Source organism: Lagopus muta, chromosome 13 (genome assembly GCF_023343835.1).
Source record: "Lagopus muta isolate bLagMut1 chromosome 13, bLagMut1 primary, whole genome shotgun sequence".
Taxonomy (NCBI): domain Eukaryota; kingdom Metazoa; phylum Chordata; class Aves; order Galliformes; family Phasianidae; genus Lagopus; species Lagopus muta.
In genome coordinates this window covers 13,202,006-13,225,910 of record NC_064445.1, presented here as the reverse complement: position 1 = coordinate 13,225,910, position 23,905 = coordinate 13,202,006, and the positions used below count along the sequence as shown (strand labels likewise).

Genomic DNA, 23,905 nt, shown 5'->3' with positions numbered 1-23,905 from the left:
TGTCATTTTTTCTCTTGGTTGTGTACAGTCTGCAAAATTGTAGTACAGCACTGCAAAAACAAGAAAGCAAGAGCAAGTCTGTGCTGTAGTTCACTCTTTTTTTGTTTCCTTTGGCCTATTTTTTTCATTTTGCTTAACAAGCACTGGCTTGCTATAAATCCAGCAAAAAAAAGCAGAGGATTTCCTAAAAGCAGTGTATCTGAGTTCTGTGTTGATGTGTTCTGCTGTTTCTTAATAAGTGAGACACATTCAAAATGAAAATATCAGCAAGGTACATTTACTGTGGTAAAGCCTGTGTTGACAGGTTCAGCTAATGAGGGGCTGTCTGCCTCCAGCAGCATTGCATACTTAACCTGCAGCCGTTCAAATCCTCCTTGTAGAAGTCTGGCAGCAGGGTCTCTCATTTCCTCCCTTTGCTGGTTCAACCCATACAACCTCCAAAACGCAGAGTGGGGCAGCAGCTCTGAGCTCCTTCTAAAAACTGTGCAGTCCTTTCCAGAAGGTGTTAATATTTGCCATTGTTTGTAGGGAAAGCATCTTTTTCCTAAGGTTCATAATTGAAGAATTTAACTGTCTGTCTCGACACTTAATGTCCATTAAGGTAGCAAGTGCTTCTGTGCTGAGTGCTGAATTCACAATAATTAGTGTTTGCTCCCAAACTCAACATTATCCACAGTATGAGGGAGGAGTGTATCTGTGTTCAGCATTGAAAGTAGGACTTAACATCTTGACAGAGCTGTTACTGCACTGAGTTGCAATAAAGTGCCCAAACCATGGGGCTCCCCAGAACCCCTGGGGGGTTGTACACTTAGCAAGCCAGAGAGCATCACTGCGTGCAGCTTATTAAACAAACAGCTCTCGGGGGAACAGAAGCATTGGATGTTAAAGAACAACTTGCATTTCTTTTTTTTTTTTTTTTTAACCATTTTTCTTTGTATTTTATTTACTGGCAAAGCCGGCAGCAGACTGGAGGAACAGAGGAAAAAAAAACCAACACCCTGCTATATTGTTACTTTGCTTTCTTTGTGAAATCACTCTTGCTACTGCAAGGATGTTGTGAAAGAAAAACAGTGTCAGTTTGAATATACTGCTGTGTGGGATTCCCCATAGCAGATACTGCTTTGTAACCGTGTTGCTTTCCCTACACATTGCAGATAAAAGTGCCCATGGATACATAGAAGCTCATCCTTCGGTGAGTGTGAATGTCACCTTTTCCTTCTGTAGTGCTTGGCTGCAGAGCAGGCAGTGAACTTTGCCTTCCGTGAGGTCGTGCTGGCCTGGTGGGCTGCAGGGAGGTACCAGCTCAGTGTCTCCCAGAGCACCAATCTTCTAATTTTCCCTTTAAGAACTTTCCTACATATGAAAGTCTGGGTTTGCAGCCAGAAGATTGCTTACTGTTCTTAGCCGTGGTGGAATATATAATTCACAACAATATGCAGTACTGTCTAATTAGCCCATTTTAATATAGCTTTAGCAACTTACAGTTCGTTTCTATTAAACTTCATGATTTATCCTCAGTGCAGCTGGTTATGTAGCTGAATATGAATAAGGTTATAATTGATATGTAACTCACTGGAGCCATTGAAAGAAAGTTTTAAGTAATGATTCACTCTAATTAATACTGAATTGCCATAGCAATCCCAAAGATGTACTCATGACATTCGCATTAATATTGACCAGATTTATTAGTGTTAATGTTGCTGCTTTAAATAGCAAATGATTGAGTGGGAATCTGGCCTTTATTTTCGAGTGCTAAGCAACATAATTTTAGATCTGTGATTACACAGCAGAGACGGTGTAGAATTAAATGAAAATCATCTTTGTTTACTTTATTTGTTATTGTTGCTTTTCAGTTGATGCCTCTTTCATAGAACAAAACTTCTAAAGGCAATTCAGGTCCCATGGGGGCACTGTGGGGCCTTCCAAGTATCTGTCCCCATCTGTGGCATCCAGAAGGTGCTGCAGTGCTCCAGTCTTTGCTGGGGCTCAGCCCTGGGGAGGTGCCCATGGGCAGCATGTGGGCTCATGCTGTCCTGCAGAGCAAACTGCTCCGACAGGAGCGAGCAGCCCTTGCAGTCACTGTAATTTCATTTCACTCCTTAATGGGGCTCTGGCATTAAGTAATATGACATTGTATATGTTCTAGCTGCACAGTTCAGTTCTGTCAGACCAAACGTGGAGCCCAGTGGAAAAAGTAGTTAATAAGAGTTGAACAGAACAGAAATGTGATTATTCCCTTCCTTATTTTTTCCTAGATCATCTTTTCCCCATGTAGGCAAACCGCTCATGATGTACAGAAGGAGATACGCAGATTTAATATATGACAGTGCCATACACCTTTAACACTGCTCTTTAAACCAGTGTTTAGAATATCTTATGTATCAGTCTCTACTTATACAGGCCATATTGGTGGCCTTTTTCTCCCTTTACCATTAAAAGGCTGGTGCTGGAGCAGGGTCTCATGGAGCACGCTGTGTGTGTTGCCAGGCATAGCACAGGTATGGCGAGGGGCTCCTGCTGCCTGCAGGGCAAAGCGAGGCAGAGGTAGTGGGGAATCTGTTTGCTGCCTTATGATTAGGGAAGGAGGACAATAGCGAAAAAGGAGCTGCTAAACAGGGAAATTTGGCTCTGTGAAAGCATGCAATATGACCACCCCAGGGGTGAAATAAAAGAGAAACAAGCAGCCTTTCCCTGCAAAATAAAATTCCTGGCAAGACAATGTGGGAGGCTTTGCGTGTTGAAGTGTGTTAATTAACCTAGCCAGCAGACACCTGTTAACTTAATTAACTGCTACCATTTTTGCAATGCCAAAGCAATTAACTAGTAGCCAGGTGGGGTTTCTAGTGATACATTCAAACATTACTTTTGGTAAAACCAGACTTTGAGAAAACTGATGGGAATGTTTTAGCTGTTTTCATGTAATTTATTGCTCCAGTGATGTTTGGGCACAGTTCAGGAGTCCACACGTAGTTCACTATGAATAAGTATAGAGTGAAAATATAAAACACTGAGGAGAATTAACAAAGCGTGGTAACCTTTAACCTTTAAGTGGTGGTGGTGGACTGAAGGGTGTGGGCCTTGCTGTAAGGATGCAGAGGCTGTTGGTGATATCTGAGCAGACAGAAGTTGTTCATACTTACCAGACCTCCCAGTGCCCAGTGGTGGCTGTTACTCATGGTACTGTCTGTCTGCAGAGCACAAAAACAGCATCAGAACCCCCGTTAGCACCATCGGTTTCTGAAGAAGAGGATGAAGAAGATGAGGAAGAAGAAGATGACAACGAACCTCCGCCTGTTATTGCACCGCGGCCTGAACACACGAAATCAGTAGGTCCTGGCTTTGGGCAGCACTGCTGCGGTGCCATTCTGAGCTGTGTGTTTGTGGGTGAGGGCTGCAGTACAGCCATGGGCTACTGCTTCACCCAACCTACTGATGCCAGGAGATCTGCTTGAGCTTAATTGTCTAGTTGGGAGTTTCCTGTGATGCTGATTAAAACAGTGAATTTTATCTTAGTGTCAGATAAGAGGTAGCACTGCGTCGTTCAGTGCTACTGCTGTAACAGTGCACAAGTTGGTCCACAGGACCTGTGTAGGGAGAGCGGTCATCAGGTGCCTTTCACACTCCTGTGGGACGTGTAGAACTGTCCCCTGGAGGTACCCCTCCCTCTCCACATGTAAGGAGTTAAATAAACTGCTTAGGGTTGCACTCTTGCATGACAGAAGTTTGGTGAGAAGCATCCTACCCAGGTGTGCATTGTAAAGAGCAGGCAGAAGTCTAAAGGACTGGAATGCAGTTCCTAGTGGAACTTAAAACTTGAGATCACCAATGAGAAGTTAGTTGAGCAGTTGCAATGAGAAAAGGGAAATGCTCAGTTTCTGTTCAGGCAGCTGTCCTAACTGATGAAACCACTCCTAATGCTGAGTATTTCTGTTGCAAAACTGTTGCCTTCAGTGCTATGTTGGTGCCATCCCTGAAATTTTTAAGAGTTCCGTTAGATCAGTCATTTTGTATCCCACATAAACAGATGAGCAGAAGGGAACAAGGCTCTCAGACCCCAATACATCTTTTTCTCTAGTCTGTCAACACAGTAAATTAACCATTTGTCACCTTCCAGAAAATAAATGAAAATTGAGCCCTGACCCTGAACTTGCATAAAGCTAGCCTTTGTTTTTCCTTATCCATTTAGAGAAGCGGAGAGTGAAAATGAACGTTTTAAGCCCTGGATGTGGCAGGTAGCATCTTCCTGGCACCTGTTTGAAATACGGTTTCAGGGGACCTCTGCAGGTCACCTTTTTGACATGAACTATTCATTGTCACAGATCTACACGCGCTCCGTAATCGAACCTGTCGCTGCACCAGCACCAGCTAAAGAAGCCACCACTCCCCAGCCTGAAAACTCCAACACAAACACTTTGTACAGAAACACAGACCGGCAGCGGAAGAAATCCAAGATGACAGATGAGGAGATCCTAGAGAAACTGAGTATGTATTCTGTTTTTCCTGTCTGGTAAAGCAGCGTCCTGTGTGCGTATCTCAAGTACATGGAGAAGCGTTCATCTCCAGTTCAGTACCACTGGGTCTCACAACTCAAACTGTTACTGTGCCTGTAGGGAGTGGGAGAACACTGTGGGCATTCCTTCTGCCTCCAGGGGCAGCTCTGACTGAGTTGGATTTGCCTGAGCTTCTGTCTGTGCTGAAGGCTAAGGAGGAGATTATTTCTGCTTCAGCAGAAGGCTGTGGCCTAGTGAATGTCCTAGTGAACTCTAGTGTGCTGATGCCCAAAGTTAAAAGAATATTTGGCTTCCTAAATTATCTTAAATTCCTGACTTCTCACCAGTCATCAGAGCCAATGTATTTTGCAGAAATTTCTTGGATTTGTTGGTTGGGTTTTTTTTTGTGTGTGTGTTGTTGGTTGTTGCTTTTGTTTGTTTGTTAACCTGTAGACAGTTACAGAATGAAGCAGATTCCTTCAAGCCTCCATTAGGTCTCCTCCCCAGGATGTTCTAGTGATGTAGTTACTGGGGTTACCATCATTTCTACCATCGTTTCTGAGCTTGCTGTTAGAAGAATTCCCATTTAGTCAGAGGACTCCTTTGAAGGAACCATGGATAGAGAAGAACAGATGTTTTCAGTGTACCCCAGAAGAAAATACTTCTTTATAGCAATCCTTATTTTATTTCTTAGCTTTATAAAGATGCTTCAACGAGGCACACATGTGACCTGACCAGGTAAAACTGCATTGCAGGTGTTTCTCAGGAGCTATAGCCTCCTGCGTACCCACTTTGTATTCCTCAATTTTTGTGGCACTGTGACATAGCTAATTCCCAGTGAGTTACTACTGGAATCCTAGCTGTTGTCCCTAAGGCCCTCCATGGATCATATAAACACATGAAGCTCTTAGTGATTCTATAGCACAACCCATTTAATCAGCTTCTTGCACATACTAGCTTGCAGCTCTGTGTTATCAGACAGTAACCTGTTGGGTTCATAAGATACCTTAGTTCATTCTGTGTCTCCTGCTACCTGGTAGCACAGTCAGTGGATTGACTCCTGCCCTCTGTGTTTATCCCAAAGCTGTTAATATTATGCCCAGTCTGGCTGTGGCTTCTTCCCAGTAATCCTTCGGAGGCTAATTGCTGCGAAAGCCAATCGTGGTGTCACACATTCCTTCCCTGCCACCAATGGTGCATGTCACTGCAGAGGCTGAAGCCTTTCCTAGCTGTGAGTGCTGCTGGTGTTGGGGTGTTTGTGCCTGCAGGACTGCGTAGGACTGGATGTCACTGCCGGTAGGGGGCGGTGGCGGGACAAGTTCCATGGCTTTGGCTGGGGAGATAATTAAATAATTAAGGTGTTTATTCCAGAGCAGGAGGTTCACCTGCAGGTATGTCAGCTTATAAGGGGAGAGAATATAGCTCCTTCACCTGAGGCTGTTTGAGGCAGGCTTCTGCCATGAGATCTGCAGGCACGTGCATACTTGAGTGTAAGCATGCGTATTATTTATTGACACTTGTGGACCTCAAATGGAGGCTGAGCCCTTAAGTTACTGCAGGTTATGCCTCTGAAGTGTTACGTGCTCTCACAGTTCATTTTTTTTTCTTAAGAATTTGATTGTTGAACAAGGTCTGAAGATCTGCCTTGGGCAAACTGAGATGTGGGCAGTGAAAATCTTTCTTTGCTTTTATGAAGCTATCTGAAATTGTGGCCAGTGCTGGTTTGCAGTAGTCCTGGGCTGATTACATCGAAGCATGTGTGTTGTGTTGGTTTTTGTTTGCTTTTGAACTCACAGCACTTCTTCACCTTGCCGGCTTCCTCTGCAATTGATTTCATGCTTCTTTTATGAAGGTGTCCCCTGCCTTCTTTTATCTTAAATTGCTTTCCTAATTCTTCTCTGCTTGAAGTAAGCTGGGCTTTTGTAGAGACAATTTCATTACACGTTTTCCTAGGGAGTAAAGCCTGTAATATTGAGATAAGATCAAACAAAACTCTCTGTAATGAAATCATGAATATGTTCTGCTGCAGTTATAAAACAGAAGTGGCCAAATTGTGCTTTCTTATCCATTTAATTTAGGACTTGATAAAAGAAAGTTCTTAAAGACCTCACAGTAGTCAGTGTGTTAGTCTTGGTCCAGCACAGGGAGTGCTCCTCTGAGCTGGAGCTGCACGCAGTCAGGCTGCTGCTTTCAGTGCTGTGCTATTGGACAGACGTTGGCTCTGTCACAGGAAATCAGCCACAAACAATTAACAGGCAGAAGCAGCCGCTCAGGTTTTGAACTGCAGAAGTTTGAGCTGCAAAATCGGTAGTAAGTTTGGAAAATGGTTATTCAAAATGTCTTTTTTTTCAGTCTTTTTTTCTGTATTCTTTTCTAACACAAACTTCCATGAACTTCTGCTCTTGGTCCTGATGGGGAAGTAGTTCCATTCATTAGCTGAGAATAGCACCTCACCAGACACTGACAACACAGGGTTTTTCCTATTACCTGCCTTTGGTTAGAGAAAGGGAGACTCAGAATCCCCCGATCATATTCCTCTTGGCTGAAGAGAGAGTTCACTGAGAGGGCCCATTTTTGTGCAGCAGACTAAAAGCTTCCCCTTCTGTTGCACGTTTTGGTGAGTCCCACCTTGGTTGTGGGGCAGACCAGGAAGGTGGCACTGGGTGAGCTCTTGCTGCATAGGTTGCCTATTGGGAAGGATGGCACAGCCCAGGTCAGCTGCTGGTGCCCACACAGAGCTGGTGGTGCTGTGACTGTTGGAGGTGAGGAGGAGGTCGTGTGCAGGGGCAGCAGCACGTCCCTGCCTCTGCTGCAGCACTTGTGTCTGTGAGCACCCTGTTCTGAGGAGTGCTTCAGCTGCAGTAAGGAACCCAACACTGAGGTCAGTGTAACTGAGGTGGAAGAAGCAATGCAGTTGCACCCGAGGGATGCGGGTTACATTGTGCTGATTATAAAGAAAAAACGATTGTCTTCTCTTGCATGGCCTTGATGCCGTTTTTATTTTGCTTTTCGTTTTGAATTTCCATTTGGTCATCAGCTTAGGTGTTGCCATTTGTATTTTTGGCAACTACTGGACCAGAAAAAACAACAGTGTTTTTGAATTACTCCTTCGGATTTGTTTGAGTTTATCAGATTTTGGCTCTTTCACTTGGTACAAGCATAGTATCCTAAATTATTGCATTCTCTCCTTCCCACTGCCTACATCTCTGAGTGGGCAGGAAACCAGCAAGCTGTGCATGTTGTTGTTGTGCCTTCAGTGGCACACATGCTCCAGACTGCTTCTGGACCTCGGCTGCCCCATGCCCCTGGCAGCAGCCCACCTGCCCTGCTTTGTGCATCCTGCACCTGCCCTGGTGCAACCACAGCATCTAGTTGGTGCAGCTGTCCTTGTAGTGCCAGCTCCTGAGGAGTACTGCTGGTCTCCTTACGCAGCATGGCTCTCCTAATGGTGAAGATCAGCATTTGTGCACTGCCGAGTCAGACCAGATGCTTGTTGCCTGGATCAGAGTGAAGGAAAGGAGTGCAGCTGTTAGAACGGCACAAGCAAGGTCTCCTTTGTAACTTAACCCAATAATCAATTATGAGGATCATAGTTTCTAAAAAATAATGTTACAAGATGTACTCTTTTTTTAAAGGGTGGGACCAAAATTTTGGCAAATGACTGAAAAGCTGAGAAGATTTCTACCTGGAAAAACTATACTGTAGGCTTTCTATTCTAACAGTGACATCTGTTTATAACAATTGGTTCCAGAACCCTAGGGGCATTTAATCTTTGAGAGCATTAAACCTTCTGTAGAATCAGAGTATTTGTCTATAAGGAAGCAAGGCTCTGTTATTTCAGATCTCATCAGTGTTTGTAAACAGAGAAGCACTTGCACTGATACTTGCTCATTTCTGATTTCCATCTCCTATCAGTTTTCTTCTGTGCTGTCAGTTCTCTGTCACACAGAGCAATCTCTAAAGGACCGTAGGAAGCCAGTTTCTGTGGGGCTGCCTGTGCTGCTGCCTGCTTTGCTGTTGTTACCCAACAGCCCGCATGCAGCTGGCAGCCCTGGGCAGTGTGGCTGCATTTCTGATCTGTCTGAAGGTGGTATCTCCATTTTCAAGTGAACATCTTTTATCTTTTCTTTCTTTCAGGGAGCATTGTGAGTGTGGGAGACCCTAAGAAGAAATACACTCGATTTGAAAAAATTGGCCAAGGGTAAGTCCAGTCATGGTAACTTATACACAGACATGGGCTGGGCATTTTGCTGCTCTAATAGCAAAGTGGGAACCAGGGCAAGCTCCAGCACACTCAGACACTGGGTTTGGATTCTCCAGCCTCTTGCTTCTTACCAGTATTTTAACTGTGGCCAGAAGGAATTGTCAAAGACCCCTTGCTGCAGCAAGGAATGGGACTGGGAATCTGCTGTCCCTCAAGTGTGCAGCACACGTCTTTTAGAATAATAAATCCACACTAGGGAAAGGAGGAAAAAAAATCTGCTTCCTTGTGTGAGGGAGCAACTTACCAAATGATACTTGTCAGCTGAATAAAAGCTCTCAATAACTCTTTAAAATATAGTACTAATAAAAATACTCTGACTGAGCAAATAACCACACAGTTTAGAAACTGAAACAGACACAAACAAAAACAATCAGTAGTAAGGGTGGTGTAGATGTGCAGTGTACTTCACATGGAAGCTCACTGCCTGCCTGATGGCACAGTGCTGAGATCCTGCAGGATTTGGGACTCTATCAAAAATGATCTGCTGAGCTGTTCTCCTTGGAAACCTTACTTACTGTAATTGGGACTGATCTGCAATGCTGCCTATGTGAGGAGGCAAGAACAAGAGAAACACCCAAGCTAGATGTCTGAGACACATTGCAAATATTGGCAGATTCCCTGCTTGATCCAGGTTTTCTTCCTTGGCTGTGTTGTAACTGCATGTAATGCCATTTCTGTCAGACCAGGAGCATGCTGTTGCCTGTGCATGGCAGAATGCTGCTTGCTGACATCAGGAGGTGTCATTCTGCCTTCACAGTGAGGTTTGATCTCAGAGTTGCTGACCTACAGCTGATACATACTGAAAAAAGTCAGGCACGCTCATGCTCTTTTTCTGTCAGGCTTTTCAGTAGATAAATCTGATTTGATAGGACACTTCTGGGGAGGTGTTTCTTCTCCATTCACTGCATAAAACCCTTTCTGAGATTCTGGATTGCTTCCTACCTGAGTTTTGGTTCTTATTATCACTTGGAAAAATATCACTGGACACTCAGAGCCATGCCAGTATCCAAAGATAAGTGTCAGCTGAAGAAGTGAGATTCAGAATGAACATGTGAACAGATTCTTGTTGTCAGTCACAAAATGACCGTCGTCCTCACTGTCTTGTTTTGACACTGCTAGGAGTGAGGTTGTACAAAAGTGCCTCAGCAACTGGTGGAAAGGCAAGTGGCCCTGAAAGGACATCGAGATAGGTTTCCTCTGGGATGTTGTGCAGCCGGAAAGTTGCATGCCCTCCTTACAGGGGGGCTGGTGTGCTGTGGTAGTGCTGTGGGTTGAGTTAGATGGAAACAGCAGTCCTAGCAGATAGCTAGACCTGTGCTGGGTGTCTTTCAGACCTTCATTGCTATTGCAGTGAACACATGAATGTGGGACTGTTTTAACACCTGTTCTCGGACTTCAGCTGTGCATGAAGGTTTTATTTAAGACTTGCTGTAGCTTTTATAATCTACGATAACTTTTCTTCTTGATAGTAGAACAGCGCCTGCACTCAGTAATGTACTTCGTCCCACAGTCCGTAAAGGAGCTGGGCTGGCATTTAGGCCCTCAGTGTTACACTGCAGGGAAGTGAGCAGCTTTTCAGTAGCAGCACTGAGCGGGTGCAAGGTTGTTAACTGAGGTGTGGTTAGGAGCAGATTCTTACACTGGGAAAAGTGAACTGAGCAGCCCGTAGTACCTTGTGGCTCCATGCCTTGGTAAGCAAACAAACAATGGGATGGTTTTTTTAGCCTCGTTCAGTGAACAGCAGCCAGCTGAAGCACAGGTCTGATTCAGTGCTGAATCTCTTGTTTGTAATTTGAGTCCAGTTTAGGACTGAAGGTGCTGCTGATACTGGAGGGAACTTCGTTAAGTGGTGCTTGATAAAGGGGCTGTGTTTGCTCCAGCTGTGCTTAGCTAGGAAAGACAGAAGCAGGACGGAGCCACGAGCAGTCTGGTTTCTGGTGGCTGGTTTGTTTGTAGGCTTTAGCAGTTTGTATTTCACTGCATCTTAGTGAAGCAGATCTCATGGTAGGTTCTGGTACTTGCCTGACTGCATTAAACTGAAGATTCCACAGAAGAGTTTAAAAGTTAGATACAGATCAGAAATTACAGCTGCTTCGAAGCAGAAGTCCCTAATGCAGAGTCACAGAGCCTTTGCAGTTAATTCACAGCCTCACTTAAATTCCTCACCTTTATCTGAGCTCTTCACAGATGGCCTGCAGCATACCAAAAGGCATCCTCATTTAAATAACTGTTTTTAAATAAATCCTGACAGGACTGTACTCAGGAGGTACAGCATGGTGTTAGAAAATCTAAATAAATGGTGTTGGCTTTTTGTGAAAACAAATTGGATTAATCTCAACAATTAGTCATAGAAAAACGCATTTGCATTTATATTAAAAGAGTACATAGCATGTCCAATGATAGCATTGTTCCCAACAGCCTGTGCAGGGCTGCTGGTTGAAGTAAGGCTTTCAGAAATATTTCAGCCTGAAATAAACAGAAACAAACCAGGCACTGGGGCAAAAATGAGAAAACTGATGTTGTGTTTTCAGATACCAGGACACACATTCCCACTTCTCAGATCTCCAGACTCTCCCTAGCCTTGCTGCCTGTGCAGCAATGGGTTTCTTAAATGATGGCAACACACACCCAAAGGAAACAGTGGAGTTTAGAAGGCCACACTGTCTGATAAACTCAAAGGGATTTCCTCTGATGATGGACCTTCTTAGCACTGCAGGGGAAGAACCTCTTAATGAGAGGCAGATGGCAGGCGGTGCATAGCACTGTCTGGTCTGCAGATCACCTATTTCTAGTGGCTCTACACCACCACCTAGGTCTGCTGTGGAAGCACAATGCAGACACCATGAAGAGTCCTTCATGTCTGGTGCACCTAACAGAGCAGCTGCTGAATGGCTCTTGACAAAGAGAAGCTGCATTAGGTTCCCCTGTTTTAGGTCACACTCAGGTTTTATGTGGGAGGTCATGTACCTTAACCTGCTCCAGCTGTGATGTCAGGAGGGCTGGAGAACAGTTCCTTGCATGCTAAGCTGTCTCCAGATCCTTTCTTCAGAGGGCTGACATCTGCATTTGGGTTCTCAGGATGACTAGAAGCCTCAGTTTTGCAGATAAATTCAGATAAGTAGTCTAAGAAGGTATAGCTAGATTTCTTGTTAAATTTCGTGGGGCAAAAAAATAAACAAGAAAAAATAACAGCAAAGCAAAACTGGGGAATATTTTCCAGGGTTTTTTGGGGGGGGGCGGGGAGTGAAAACAACTTCCTCCTTAAATTTTGAACTAAAATAATTCAGGAGGTATATTGGAGATGTGCACCTGCCCTTCCTCATCACATTGGACACTGATCTCAGATTCCCCTCCTGGTGGAGGGTGGCTGGCTGTGCTGTGTGCTGCTGGAGGGCTGAATGAGCGAGGGAGGGGTAGGACCACTGCAGGCAGCAGTGATGTTCTGTCAGGACTTGTTCTCACTCCAAGGCACAAAACCACTTCTCATTCTTTGGTTGCTGTTTTGTTTCTAGGGCATCAGGAACTGTTTATACAGCAATAGACATTGCCACAGGACAAGAGGTAAGCACCAGCTGCCCCAGCTGATTTTGCAGTACTGTGTTTTCCCCTCTGGCAGGAGCTGGGGATGGGTTCTCAGGGTGCCTGTAGGTCTGTAGCACACAGGCTGTTCCTCCTCAGCACGACTGGTGTCAGCTTGCAAAGTGCATCAGCTGCTGTCTTCAGCTTTTTGGAGAAAGCCCTTCAGTAGCATTGTGGTTCTCTGCCTCTGTAACTGAATGCTTATTGGGCTGTCTGCTCTCCTGCAACCACTGCACAGAGGTGCTGATCAGCAGTTGAAGAGGTGCCCATGGGTTCCTGGCAAGGGTTGTCCTGGTGCCCCTGGGCACTCAGTGCCTGAGCTGATGCTTCAGCCTTAGCATCTAAGGGCGGTCCTAAGCGACGTGCTTCCTTTGTCTTCAGAACAGGTCGGTGCTCTCCATGGTGTTGTTGGTCCCATCCCAGTACTGTTACGTCTGTCATCCCTCAATGAATATATTTTAGAGATGTCTGTAAATAAATCTGAACAAGCTTTCAGGCCTGGTTAAAAAATGTTGTTTTTATTGCCCGTGTCAATGTGTTAGGTTAGAAATTTTCCAAATTTCTTTGTTCCCAAACACAGATGACACTGTGCTCTTAGTGAGGATGTTGTGAGTGTAATTTAACTCTGTACTAAAAACTGCCTCTGGGCCTGACCATGTCAGTTAGCAACACCAATTGTAAAACCGAAAGATCTGTGACTGTGGACCTCAGGTGGTGGTCACGGTTTCCCCTGTTGCTGTGAGGAATAAATTGTGTTGCATTGCTTGCTTTCAGGCAGAATTTGTAAGAACTGCCAGAAATAATGCCAGGAGGGAAGTGCTGTCCTTCAGAGAAGGGCACACTGTTTTCATTGCTAGGTACTTGGATGCAACAACTAGCTAATGGATGCTGCTGTCATTTGTTCCCTGTTTATCTCGAGCACTGATTCGGACAGTAATACTGTTTCACTTTTTTTCCTATAGTGTGTGTAATCTTCAAAGTATTATAAAAGAGCTCATTAAGGAGGAATCGTATTTAGAATGCACTTCTGTTTTGTACATTCTTAAGCTGGTTGACATTGAAAAGTGAGAAAACTTGGGTCAAGGGCAACGATCTTTGTTGAACAACAAGTTGTGTTTGGGTGTGAGGTCAGTGACAGCTCCTGATGCTGCCTGGTGACATCAGCCTCGCCCTGGCAAGGACTGGTAGTGGGGAAGTTGGGGGCCCAAGGGTTAAGAAACAAATCTTGAAGAAAAGCAGTGTTAACTTGGATAAGTCTGGATAGTGGCTGATTTAAAGTGATGTCTTAACATTTGTTTCCTTTTCTAAGCTAGAGGTTTTTGAAAACGATGCACAAATCCTGTTGGAGAATCTGTCTGACATCAGAAATGAGAGCAGGGGGAGAGGGTTGTTGTTCTCATTCCATGTCAAGAGCCAGGATTAGATGGGGGTGGCTGAACAAATCCCCTGTGGGGGAACTGGAGTGTCTTAGAGGCTGCTCGGGGCTGTCAGCAGGCACACCTGATCTCTGGTACTGTGAGATTCCACTGATGCTCCACCACCTCCAGTGATTCTCTGCACAGAAGGATGCTTTGTAAGCACTCTTAGAGGTCTGCACGTGGTCTGGCAGCCATGGACTATACTCATAACCCTAGCTGTGCCCATAAAATACCAGTTTTTGAGATGCAAAATCAAAATCCAAGAAGTTAAGAAGTGCAAGAATTTGTGTGTGTGTGTGTGTATGTAACCTTAATGATCTCAAGTCAGGAGTGACAGCAATTGCTGACATAATCATTTAAAATCATACAATTATTAAAGAACTTTATTAAAGAACTAAAGAATTATTAAAGAACAGTTTTTTACGTATTTTCATGGTAATAAAATCATTTGCTGCTTTCAAAATGTGCATGAATAATAACAATGGGGGTAATAAATTGAGGCCATCTTAGAAGAACGTGAGTGCAGAGAGTGACCTTTGTGATTTGTGACTGATAGTTTAAAGATGGCTTTCACAGGTTTATAAGGCAAGGTACATATGACTGTGTGTCCTGTAACTGTTACCCAAGCAAGCAGAGAAATAGGGGGTCCTAAGTTACTGACTTGCAGTGCCTAATAACAAGACCCTCTGCACAGCCCTGATACATTGTTCCAAGAATGCTGGCTCCATGTTGGTTCCGGGCTTGTGCAACAGACTACTTGAGTTAATGCACTGTTTTCACTGTCATTTTAGGTGGCCATTAAGCAAATGAATCTCCAACAACAGCCCAAAAAGGAACTAATTATTAATGAAATCCTGGTCATGAGGGAAAATAAGAACCCCAATATTGTTAACTATTTAGACAGGTAAGTGATTCTGGTATTCCCACATAAATGTTCATTTATATACTTCAAGTCAAAGACTGAGAAAAGCCTTTGGTCATTGACAGAAAACTGACCTCTATAAATGTTTGCATACATATGTGTGTGTGTATGTGCAAATTAGTGTGTGGGAAAAGGTTGGTCTTTGTATGTTGATCCCTGGCATGCCACAGAAGCCCAAACTAGTTGAGGTTGGCAGGGAGCCCTGGGTTCAGCTGCTCCCACCCCTGCTCCAGCAGGGCCAGCACAGCAGGGTGCCCAGGCCCATATCCAGAACCTTTTGAAGATCTCCAGTGAGAATCCACGACCTCTCTGGGCAGTGTTCTGTCACCTGTACAGCACAGAAGTGCTTTTTAGATAGAATATGCTGTTCTGAGAGTATTTTCAAAGACCTTGACCACCCTATCTTACTAGCACAACTGCTTGTAGCTCCACGACCTCCCTGTTCTTAAGTTGATCGTATTTTTGCATATTATGCAAATATATCACCATAGAAATTATGCTCTTTGGCTTTTCTGGCTGTTTTCCATTGCTGTGAGTGCCAGAAAGACTAGGTTCTTGTTTCCAGACACACATAATTTGCCAGTTTTTAGGCTGTTTTCCCTATTTCTGAATGTATTTATGTAAGGTTTTCCAAACTGTTGGCCATTCCCTGTCCTCTGTGGTACACACATCCCTGCTGTGGTTACTGTGAAAGATATGTTGTCTTAATCTTAATTTTTCTGTGTTTTACAATGATGAACCAGGTGATCTGTTATATTCTGGTTCAACATTTACCTACAAACTATGTTTTTCACTTGCTTGCCATCTAAGATGTATAATTTTTTATTTATCTGCCTTTCTCATTGGGACTGCACAGTTTTTTAGCACCATATTTCAGTATTTTCTAGTACTCCATGGCCTAGAAGGAACGCCCATTCATTTTTTTCTGTCTTCATTTAAAAATGAGCTGGTAAGAAAAATAACTGTGGTGATTTTCCTAAGACAATGTAGTGACACACATTCATCTTAATGAACTCTACTGTTGTCTTCTTTCAGCTACCTAGTAGGTGATGAGCTCTGGGTGGTTATGGAGTACTTGGCTGGAGGCTCTCTAACTGATGTTGTTACAGAGACATGTATGGACGAAGGGCAGATAGCAGCTGTCTGTAGGGAGGTAAGGGATCCCAACTGCACTTCTGATTACTGGGACAGAATGGTACTTTTAAGCAGGTGCAAAGAACAGGAGTGATGTTGTGTCCAGATCTTTGTTTCTGTGTTGCTTTTTTAACATGGGAGAAGAACAGAGTGTTTAGTGAACTGCCTGCCAGTATCACTGCGCTGTGCTTTGGAATTACACTGCTCTCTAAGTTTTACTGTTCTCAGCTTTGCCTCTTCCAACATTTATCTGGAGCACGTCCATACTGCATTTCTTGCCTGTAAAAGCAGACATGCTGGTGGCAGAATTTTAAAATAATAAAGAAAAACAGAGAATCATTTATCACAATCTTCAGCTTAAAAGGGTAGCGTTCCACCCAAAATGGTATTTGCTTCTGAAAAATGACTAATATGTTATTTCCAAATCCGCTGTAGGACGTAACAGTAAAATCTTTGTCATGCAGCCTTCCACCCAAAAATGATCCGCTTCATCCTGAAGAAAATGACTTTTTCTTTTTGGCAAATAGTAGTTTGTCAAATGGATGAGAATGGGACATCATTTTAACAGCAGTTGTTTGGTCTGTGCTTTTAGGGGACAGTCAGTAACAATAACTGACGTTTCTTTTTCCAAAGTTAACATGCCTTCATTTAGAAAGTTATTATTCTAGTAGTGTTGAAGCAGCAAGCTATTCCTCCTGACAACACCATATTCTGCCATTACTGTCAGTTCTGCTAGAAATTAAATCTTTTATAGCTATTTCCTTTCTTGTGTGATGAATTCAGGTCATTAATTTTTACCCTTGTGTTTTTTTTTATATCTATCAGTGCCTGCAAGCACTGGATTTCCTTCATTCAAACCAAGTGATTCACAGAGACATAAAAAGCGACAATATTCTTCTCGGAATGGATGGATCTGTCAAATTGAGTAGGTATTCCTGGCCAAGCACAGCTTTCCCAGGATGGGGTGCAGGGCTGCATCTGACTGACTGCTAGTTACCCAGAGGAGTGCCTGTGATAGTGTACTGAGCACTGCTGCAAGCTAGGAGCTCAATTCCAACACACAGAGAAATATGGAAAGGAGGAAGGTGTAATATCTGTCCTTTATTTGTGCATGCCCTTTCCAGAGACCAGAGTTTATCATCTAAAGTCTTGAGTGCATAAAAGTCACTGCAGTGTAAACAGCCGTGACCACTTTCCCAGCTAGATTCAACAAGACTTTCTTAGGCATAAAGTGGGTTCATACTTTGGCTTCATACATTGGCTTCATACTTCTAGATGGCTTTAACAACACTTGTTTTTGTCCTCAGCTGATTTTGGCTTCTGTGCTCAGATCACCCCCGAGCAAAGTAAAAGGAGCACAATGGTCGGGACTCCTTACTGGATGGCACCGGAAGTGGTGACAAGAAAAGCATATGGCCCCAAAGTTGACATCTGGTCACTTGGGATCATGGCAATAGAAATGGTGGAAGGAGAACCTCCTTACCTTAATGAAAATCCTCTCAGGGTAAGGTACAAATAGAACCAGACACCACTGCCTACTTAAGCTGTCCCATGTTTAGAGACAGAATCCCAGTTACGTCAGCTTGGACTGGTTCCAACAAGGACAGCCTGTAAAAACGTCACTGGAGCACATCAACATGAGGGAACCCTGACAGACCAGTAACGTGGAGCCAGTTCAGAAATCCCTTGGTTTTTATGTTAATGATGCAGAATTTCTCAGGCAGTTTGTGAAATCTGTTAGCTCCATCTCTGACAAGGATTTTTCTGTGGCAAATTTCTCCACTGATGAATCTGTATGAAAAGAGTTTCAACTATATCTGCAGGCAGAAGTATTTTCAAGCACAGGTCAGTGTAGATTGGTTACCTCATCCTTTCAGGAAGTGTCATTGGTTATTGTAATGCTATAATTTGTATTACCAATGATTTTCTAAAATGCATGGATACCTGCAATAAAGAAATGAATTTTTATTTTGAAGTTTTCAAATTTATCCCAGCTCTTAAAATGAAACTGTAATATAGGGGAGGAATGTATACTAAGGAAAACACTGATAATGGATAAACAGATAAATGCTACATAGTTAATTCCTGATGGGAGACAAGAATTTGAGGAAATTAATCATGCACCTACATATATACATGATTTTTAGTAAGGCTAGAACTGGTATGCAGCATGAGCTTTAGTTCTGCTCACAGTAGCAAGGATGCACTCCATCTGGCACCCAAACTCTATGATACAGACTGAAAGAACAAACAAAAGCTACAAACAGCTACCTGGCCATGCTACTTAAGAAATGCAAATGGTAAACATACAAACTTCAGTCTTGTGTTCTTTCAGAAAACATGTTCCTGGGTCTTCTTGGAAACAGGTGGAGTCTTGCATTTCTGCTTTTCCTAGGCACTGTATCTGATAGCTACAAATGGGACACCAGAGCTGCAGAACCCTGAGAGACTCTCTGCTGTGTTTCGTGACTTTCTGAACTGTTGCCTGGAGATGGATGTGGACAGGCGAGGGTCTGCCAAGGAGCTTTTGCAGGTGACATGGGAAGTGGCTGCAAGTAAAGTGGGTGCAATATGTAATGGCATTCTCATCAGTTAGTAAGTGAATGTCAGGGGGGCCAGTGGTGAGAGTACTCAGGCTTATCCATCCTGCCCCACTTCTGAGGGCTTCTGCCACTGAGATAAGGACAGCTAAGTGGGACTTGTTACTCACTGTCTGCTGCCTGGCATAGCTGGGTAGGTGAGAACTGCTACTGTTTTACTGCCAGGTTTTGTGGCAGGCATAAACTGGTAGACAGTTTTGCAGCATGGAGTGTCTGTGCTGTGAGTGTGGGCACAAGGAGGGGCAGGTTGTCTCCTTACTCCAATCTTGGTGCCTAAAAGTTGGACCTCAGTAGCTTTCACAACTTCTAGTGGTATTGGAGTTCCCTCAGAAATGGCTTATGTTCCCAGTCTTCCTGGACAACTAAAATAGCCTGTGTCTTTAGAAAAAGGAGAAAGAAAAAAAAAAAAAAAAAGAAAGCTAAGTATTTGAAGTTCCACGAAAGGAACTAGGCTCTTAGGACAGCAAGTAGCCAGCCATGACTTTTCAAATATGGTGGAAAGTAGCTTGGCAATCACACCAGTCAAGGTCCTTTGGGACCCTAGGTTGCATTTCATGAAGCCCCATAGACTTGTACAAATTCATGCTCATCAGGTGGTCTTGATCTTGCTCTTGCAAAGAAGGTCTCCACAGTCCTGTGTATCCCTAGTGAATAGAAAAATACTTCTTGAGCCTGTAACTGACTTTGGAAGGTAACATTTTGTTTCTTTCTTTCCTTTGGGCAGCATCCATTTTTAAAATTAGCCAAGCCCCTCTCCAGCCTGACTCCTCTGATCATTGCAGCAAAGGAAGCAATTAAGAACAGCAGCCGCTAGTGCTTTGGGCTGGCATTCTCCCATGCCAGCTCACTCCAGAGCAGGACTGAGAAAAAAAACTCTATAGAACCTCAACTCTTCTGCTGCAGGACGGACGGACGGACGGATGGATGGATGGATGGATGGACAGACCAACAGTCGCAGTCATGGTGGTAGGAGGGGAGAACAGCTGTTCTCCAGTCCCTCAAGGAGTAAAAACTTACGTCTTCTTCCTGCTTTCTGGCTCCTTAATTTATTTTTAAGATGAAACAGGGCTTAAGACAGAGGTAATGACAGAAAATGCTTTGCTGCCTCAGCCATTTCCAAGGTAAAGCAAATTCAGTTGGAAGATTCCCTTCCTTCTCACCCTGTGAATAAGCTGTACATTCACTTTTAAATTGTCAGTTGTTTCTTAAAGATGCAAAGTCCCTTTTATGTTTTGGGGTTTTTCTTGTACGGTTTGGAATTGGAGAAGGGTCTTAATTTATAACTCCAGATTATACTGCCTTTAGAATGCAGCCCACTCACTGGTATTTGCCTAGTCATTACACTTCTCAATGAGGAAGAAAGTGAAATTGCATTTCCAATCAAAAACAAATCAGGAGTGGAGCAGTCAAAACATCCTGTTGAGATACAGGCTCAGCTGTGAATATATAGTGTTTCTGTTCTTGACATTTTCATTTGTAAAACTAGTTGTAATATGGGTGAGAGTCTTACTAAATTGAGAAAGCAGAAAGATTGGTTTGCTCAGAAAGGGCTTGTCTGATGTAAAGCTGTAAGAGAAATGTGAAGTGAGAGCAGGCCCAGCCTTGTGCAATGCTGAGCCTCATGGACCCCTTTGCAGAGTTCAGAGCAGGCTCAGGTCTGTGACCCCAGACTGGAGGAAGGTGCTTGCAGCAGCAGGCCATCGCTGGGCAATCACCTCTTCCTGGCACTGCTCTGATCATAGTGTCAGCTCCAAACTGGCAGCAGGCAGCTCTCGACGTTAATCATAGCTCTGCTGCAACATGTGCAGAGTGGTGGGAGTAGCCTCCTTCAGTTTGTGCAGGAGTTGAAGAGAGGAAAACAGCCTGGGTGTTGCTGTCACTTCTGAGGATGTCTGCTCTCCTGGTCCTCTTATAGCTCCCAGGAAAGGTTAGTAGCATCTGTGCTCCTCTTAGCAGAGGGGACGATGGCCAGGCTACTCTGCAGGCTTTTGGCAGGTGAGTGTCCTTTTCATGGCAGAACTTGCACGCCTAAACTGTGGCACTGATGTAAATGAGTGATGGCTTCCAGGATTTGGTTCTGCCTGAGTCAGTCCAGCAGACAACTTTGGAAGAAAGCGCATTTAAACCTGGAGCTCTGCAGTGAGCAGGAAATGCAGAGCAGGTTGCAGAACTATACAGAGCCATAAAACCAGCCTGCTATATGTCCTCCTCCACACAGCAAGCACTGCTGCAAGCAGTTCTGAATTTCTGGGAGAGAGTGAGCCCTGGATGTGACAGGATTGTGCTTGACTAGTCTGCTGATTTGCAAGAGAGCAGAACTGTTTTAGTATGCCCTTTGTGTTTTATTTATTTTTTTCTGAAAGAAAGGAGTGTAGCTTCACTCAGAAAAAGCATTTGTATGGATTATTTGTTACTGTATTTTAGTAGTACAACTAATCAGAGACCTTCAAAACAGCAACTGAATCAACACCTATATCTGATGAGCCAAAAAAGGAGTAAAACAGCTTTTTGCTGTAGTTCATGCTTTAGGCTTGCTCCCACAAAGGGCTAAGCAGCCTCTAAGGTACTAAAAAGCTTCACGTTTTGCCGGTACGAATGAAGGATGCTTGGGCTATTCTTGAATTAGGCCATTAGGTTGTCTGGTTTTGTCGTCTTATTTAGTTACTATCTTTGTGTTGAAAATGTCATTAATACTGCTAACCATCCCACCCCCACTCACTCTCTCTGTCCCAGTCTCTTTGCTGAGGCAACCGACAGAGGCAGTGCTCACTGAAGTTCACAGAATCATAGCATGGGTTGGGTTGGAAGGCACCTGAAAGCCCATCCAGCTCCAGCTGCCTGCCATGGGCTGGTTGTCCCACCCCAGCTCAGGCTGCCCAGGGCCCCATCCAGCCTGGCATTGAGTACCTCCAGGGATGGGGCACCCGCAGCTCTGGGCGGCAGTGCCAGTGCCTCACCCCTCTCTGAGTAAAGGATTTCCTCCTAACATCTAACCTAAATCTCTCCTCTTTAGGTTTAAAACTGTTCACCCTTGTTCTGTCCCTGTCAGACCATGTAAGAAGTCAATCTCCCTCCTGCTTATAAGCTCCCTTTAAGTAATGAAAGGCCTCAAGGTCTTGCCTTCCTGGGGAGCACAACAGGTTTGATTTTCAGCTGTCAAATAAGAAAAGATGTTTGTTTCTTTTGCAAGCCCTACGTTCTTCTCTGTCAGCTCAAGCTATCTATCTGGGAGATGGGCTTCCCTGAGAAAAAAAGAGGCATTTGGACTTGGAAGAGCTGCCCTCAATCTGTAAAGCATTAATCGGAATAAAGCATTTTTATTCCACGTAAGTAATGAAGAAACTAGTGGCGGTTCCTCCTTCCAGTATAGCATTTATTTTTTTCCTACCCACAAAGGAACAGATGGCCATCTTTTAGAAGGAAAGCACTTTTTTATGGCACACGTTTGCTGGACATACGATACCCTTATGTTAACAGATCACACTGCTTGTTCTTTTTTTTCTGTTTATTTTCCTTAGCACATATTTCAGCATCCCTACTTTATCAGTTCAGTTTCACAAAAGATAACAAATAAATACAGAAAATTTGATGATAGCATTATTCTTTTTCTGATCAGTGTATGCTCCAGCATACAGAATATTGTTGGCACTGGCTTTTTAAATACAACTTCTTTAATAAGAGGCCTTACTTTTTATTTTATTAAATATTTATTTTTCTTTGCATTTGCAAATCTAAAGATGTTTCTGCTAAAAATAAATCCTGTGAGGCAGATGATAGGATTCAACAGGAATCATCTCTGCCAGTGGCTTTTTTTCAACGTGACTAATTGCCTATCTGGGACTGCTTCACATTCAGGGCAGTGCACCTCTAGCATCCCTGCCCTTCAGACAGCCTCTGGCACAAAGTTCTCAGTCATCAGGTACTGAAGGACGGCAGCTGCTTTTATCATTTCCCAACTCTGATGGGAAATGTGGAATAAAATAGTAATTAAGAAGTCTGTCCTGAAAGGGGCAAGTCTTGTACATTATTTACAAGTAGGAAGCTAGGACTGACAATAGCAGTAACTTTCCAGGAAGAAACAAAGCAAATGTAAAATCTCTGGAATCATCTCGGGTGTTTCTGGACTGCTATCTTCAGATTAAGCAATTAGTTGTTATATATATTTTTGAAAGTATTAGAAATAGGCTGTTTTGTTGCCAAATGCATAGACAAATGTTGTATGTTTCAAACACTTTCATTCCAAGGTTCTAAAAAACTGGTTGTCTTTATTTTTAAATTCATTAAATGGTGGAAGAAAAAAAAAAAACACAACTATCTTAGAGCTTGACTATGATTCCTATCCCTGCAATGAAGATGTGTGAAAATGACTCGTTAGCTTGCTGTGGTTTTAATGAGTTCCGGGACAGAAGTATGACAGCAGTAACGTCAGGGAAGCTTGAGAAGCACAGAAAAGATTATTTATTTAACAAAAAAAGAAAAAGAGAAAAAAAACCCACAAATGTACCTATTAAGAATTCCACACACGCTCCTAGGAGCCTGCATGGGGGTGGATCTCACAGTGCTCTCAGGGTTTGTTCACAGACTCGGGCCAGGGTTGCATTCTTACTTCTGTGTCCTGCACTTCTGTAAATGTGTCTGTTCTCCATCTTTGGATGCTGTTTGGCCAACTTGCGCTGCACAGAAATGAGCTCAAGTATTATTTTTTTTAGCTGCTTGTGTTGGATTTCTCTGGTGCCAGCGGCTGCACCTCAGCAGGTCTTCAGTTAGTGCCCCCCCATATCCTGCCACCAAAAATAAAGCATGGTCCAGTCACCACAAGAAGGGAAGTACCTTCTTCTCTCCTCTCTGCTAGCTGTAGGAAATGTCACTGTATCCTGTTATCCGTGGTGTAGTCACTGTTTTGGCCACAGCGCGTTCCTCACGCTGAGCTTGTACATGTATGCGTTTGTCTGCTCAGTGGCGTTGGTCGTCACAACTGGACAAGGATTCAGAGAGACCTCTGCCAGCCCCTACCATGAAACAGGAGTCAGTTGTTCTTTGCTTGGCACCCAGAGTGTATGCTAACCAGCTTAGCCTTGCTAAGAGATATGGAGAGAGTGGTCCACAAACCTTCTTGGCAGACTGCTGTTAGTACACATGCAGTAACTTAGTGATGGGGCAAGCTGACGAAGACACAGATTTTGTTTTTTTAACTGAGTGGATAGGTATCCTTAATTCTGAAGCTCTGGTTTTCAGGAAACAAGCAAAGAATTACCTTTATTTCAAGGGAAAGCATTTGAGGTTTCTTTGGATGCAATCTGCAATTCTTGGGGGGGGGGGGGGGGGGGGGGGAGGGGGAGGGGGAGGGGGAGGGGGAGGGGGGCAGGTTTATAATCTTTCTTTGCTTGTGTCTGTCCTTGAGCTGACAGGGTAATTTCTTTTTCTGGATGAAGCTTGCAAAAATCTTGCTTATACATGTGTTAGAGTTGACTGCCATAATCCCAGGCACGTGTCATGTA

The 23,905-nt window shown here is 43.8% G+C and overlaps 1 protein-coding gene across 4 annotated transcripts in view; it reads left to right on the top strand.

Annotated features, from left to right (window-relative positions):
• PAK3 (p21 (RAC1) activated kinase 3) overlaps window positions 1-22,718 on the top strand; it is a 154,445-nt gene extending 131,727 nt beyond the window's left edge. For all 4 annotated transcript variants that reach the window (XM_048959823.1, XM_048959822.1, XM_048959821.1 and 1 more), the window contains 11 exons: window positions 1,155-1,192; window positions 3,195-3,326; window positions 4,320-4,482; window positions 8,628-8,691; window positions 12,267-12,315; window positions 14,543-14,655; window positions 15,709-15,826; window positions 16,633-16,732; window positions 17,115-17,311; window positions 18,203-18,340; window positions 19,132-22,718. In XM_048959823.1, coding sequence (XP_048815780.1) covers window positions 1,155-1,192; window positions 3,195-3,326; window positions 4,320-4,482; window positions 8,628-8,691; window positions 12,267-12,315; window positions 14,543-14,655; window positions 15,709-15,826; window positions 16,633-16,732; window positions 17,115-17,311; window positions 18,203-18,340; window positions 19,132-19,221 — 1,202 coding nt within the window. In that variant the 3' untranslated portion in view covers window positions 19,222-22,718. The remainder of the gene's footprint in view (window positions 1-1,154; window positions 1,193-3,194; window positions 3,327-4,319; window positions 4,483-8,627; window positions 8,692-12,266; window positions 12,316-14,542; window positions 14,656-15,708; window positions 15,827-16,632; window positions 16,733-17,114; window positions 17,312-18,202; window positions 18,341-19,131) is intronic.
• Window positions 22,719-23,905: the final 1,187 nt, after the last annotated feature.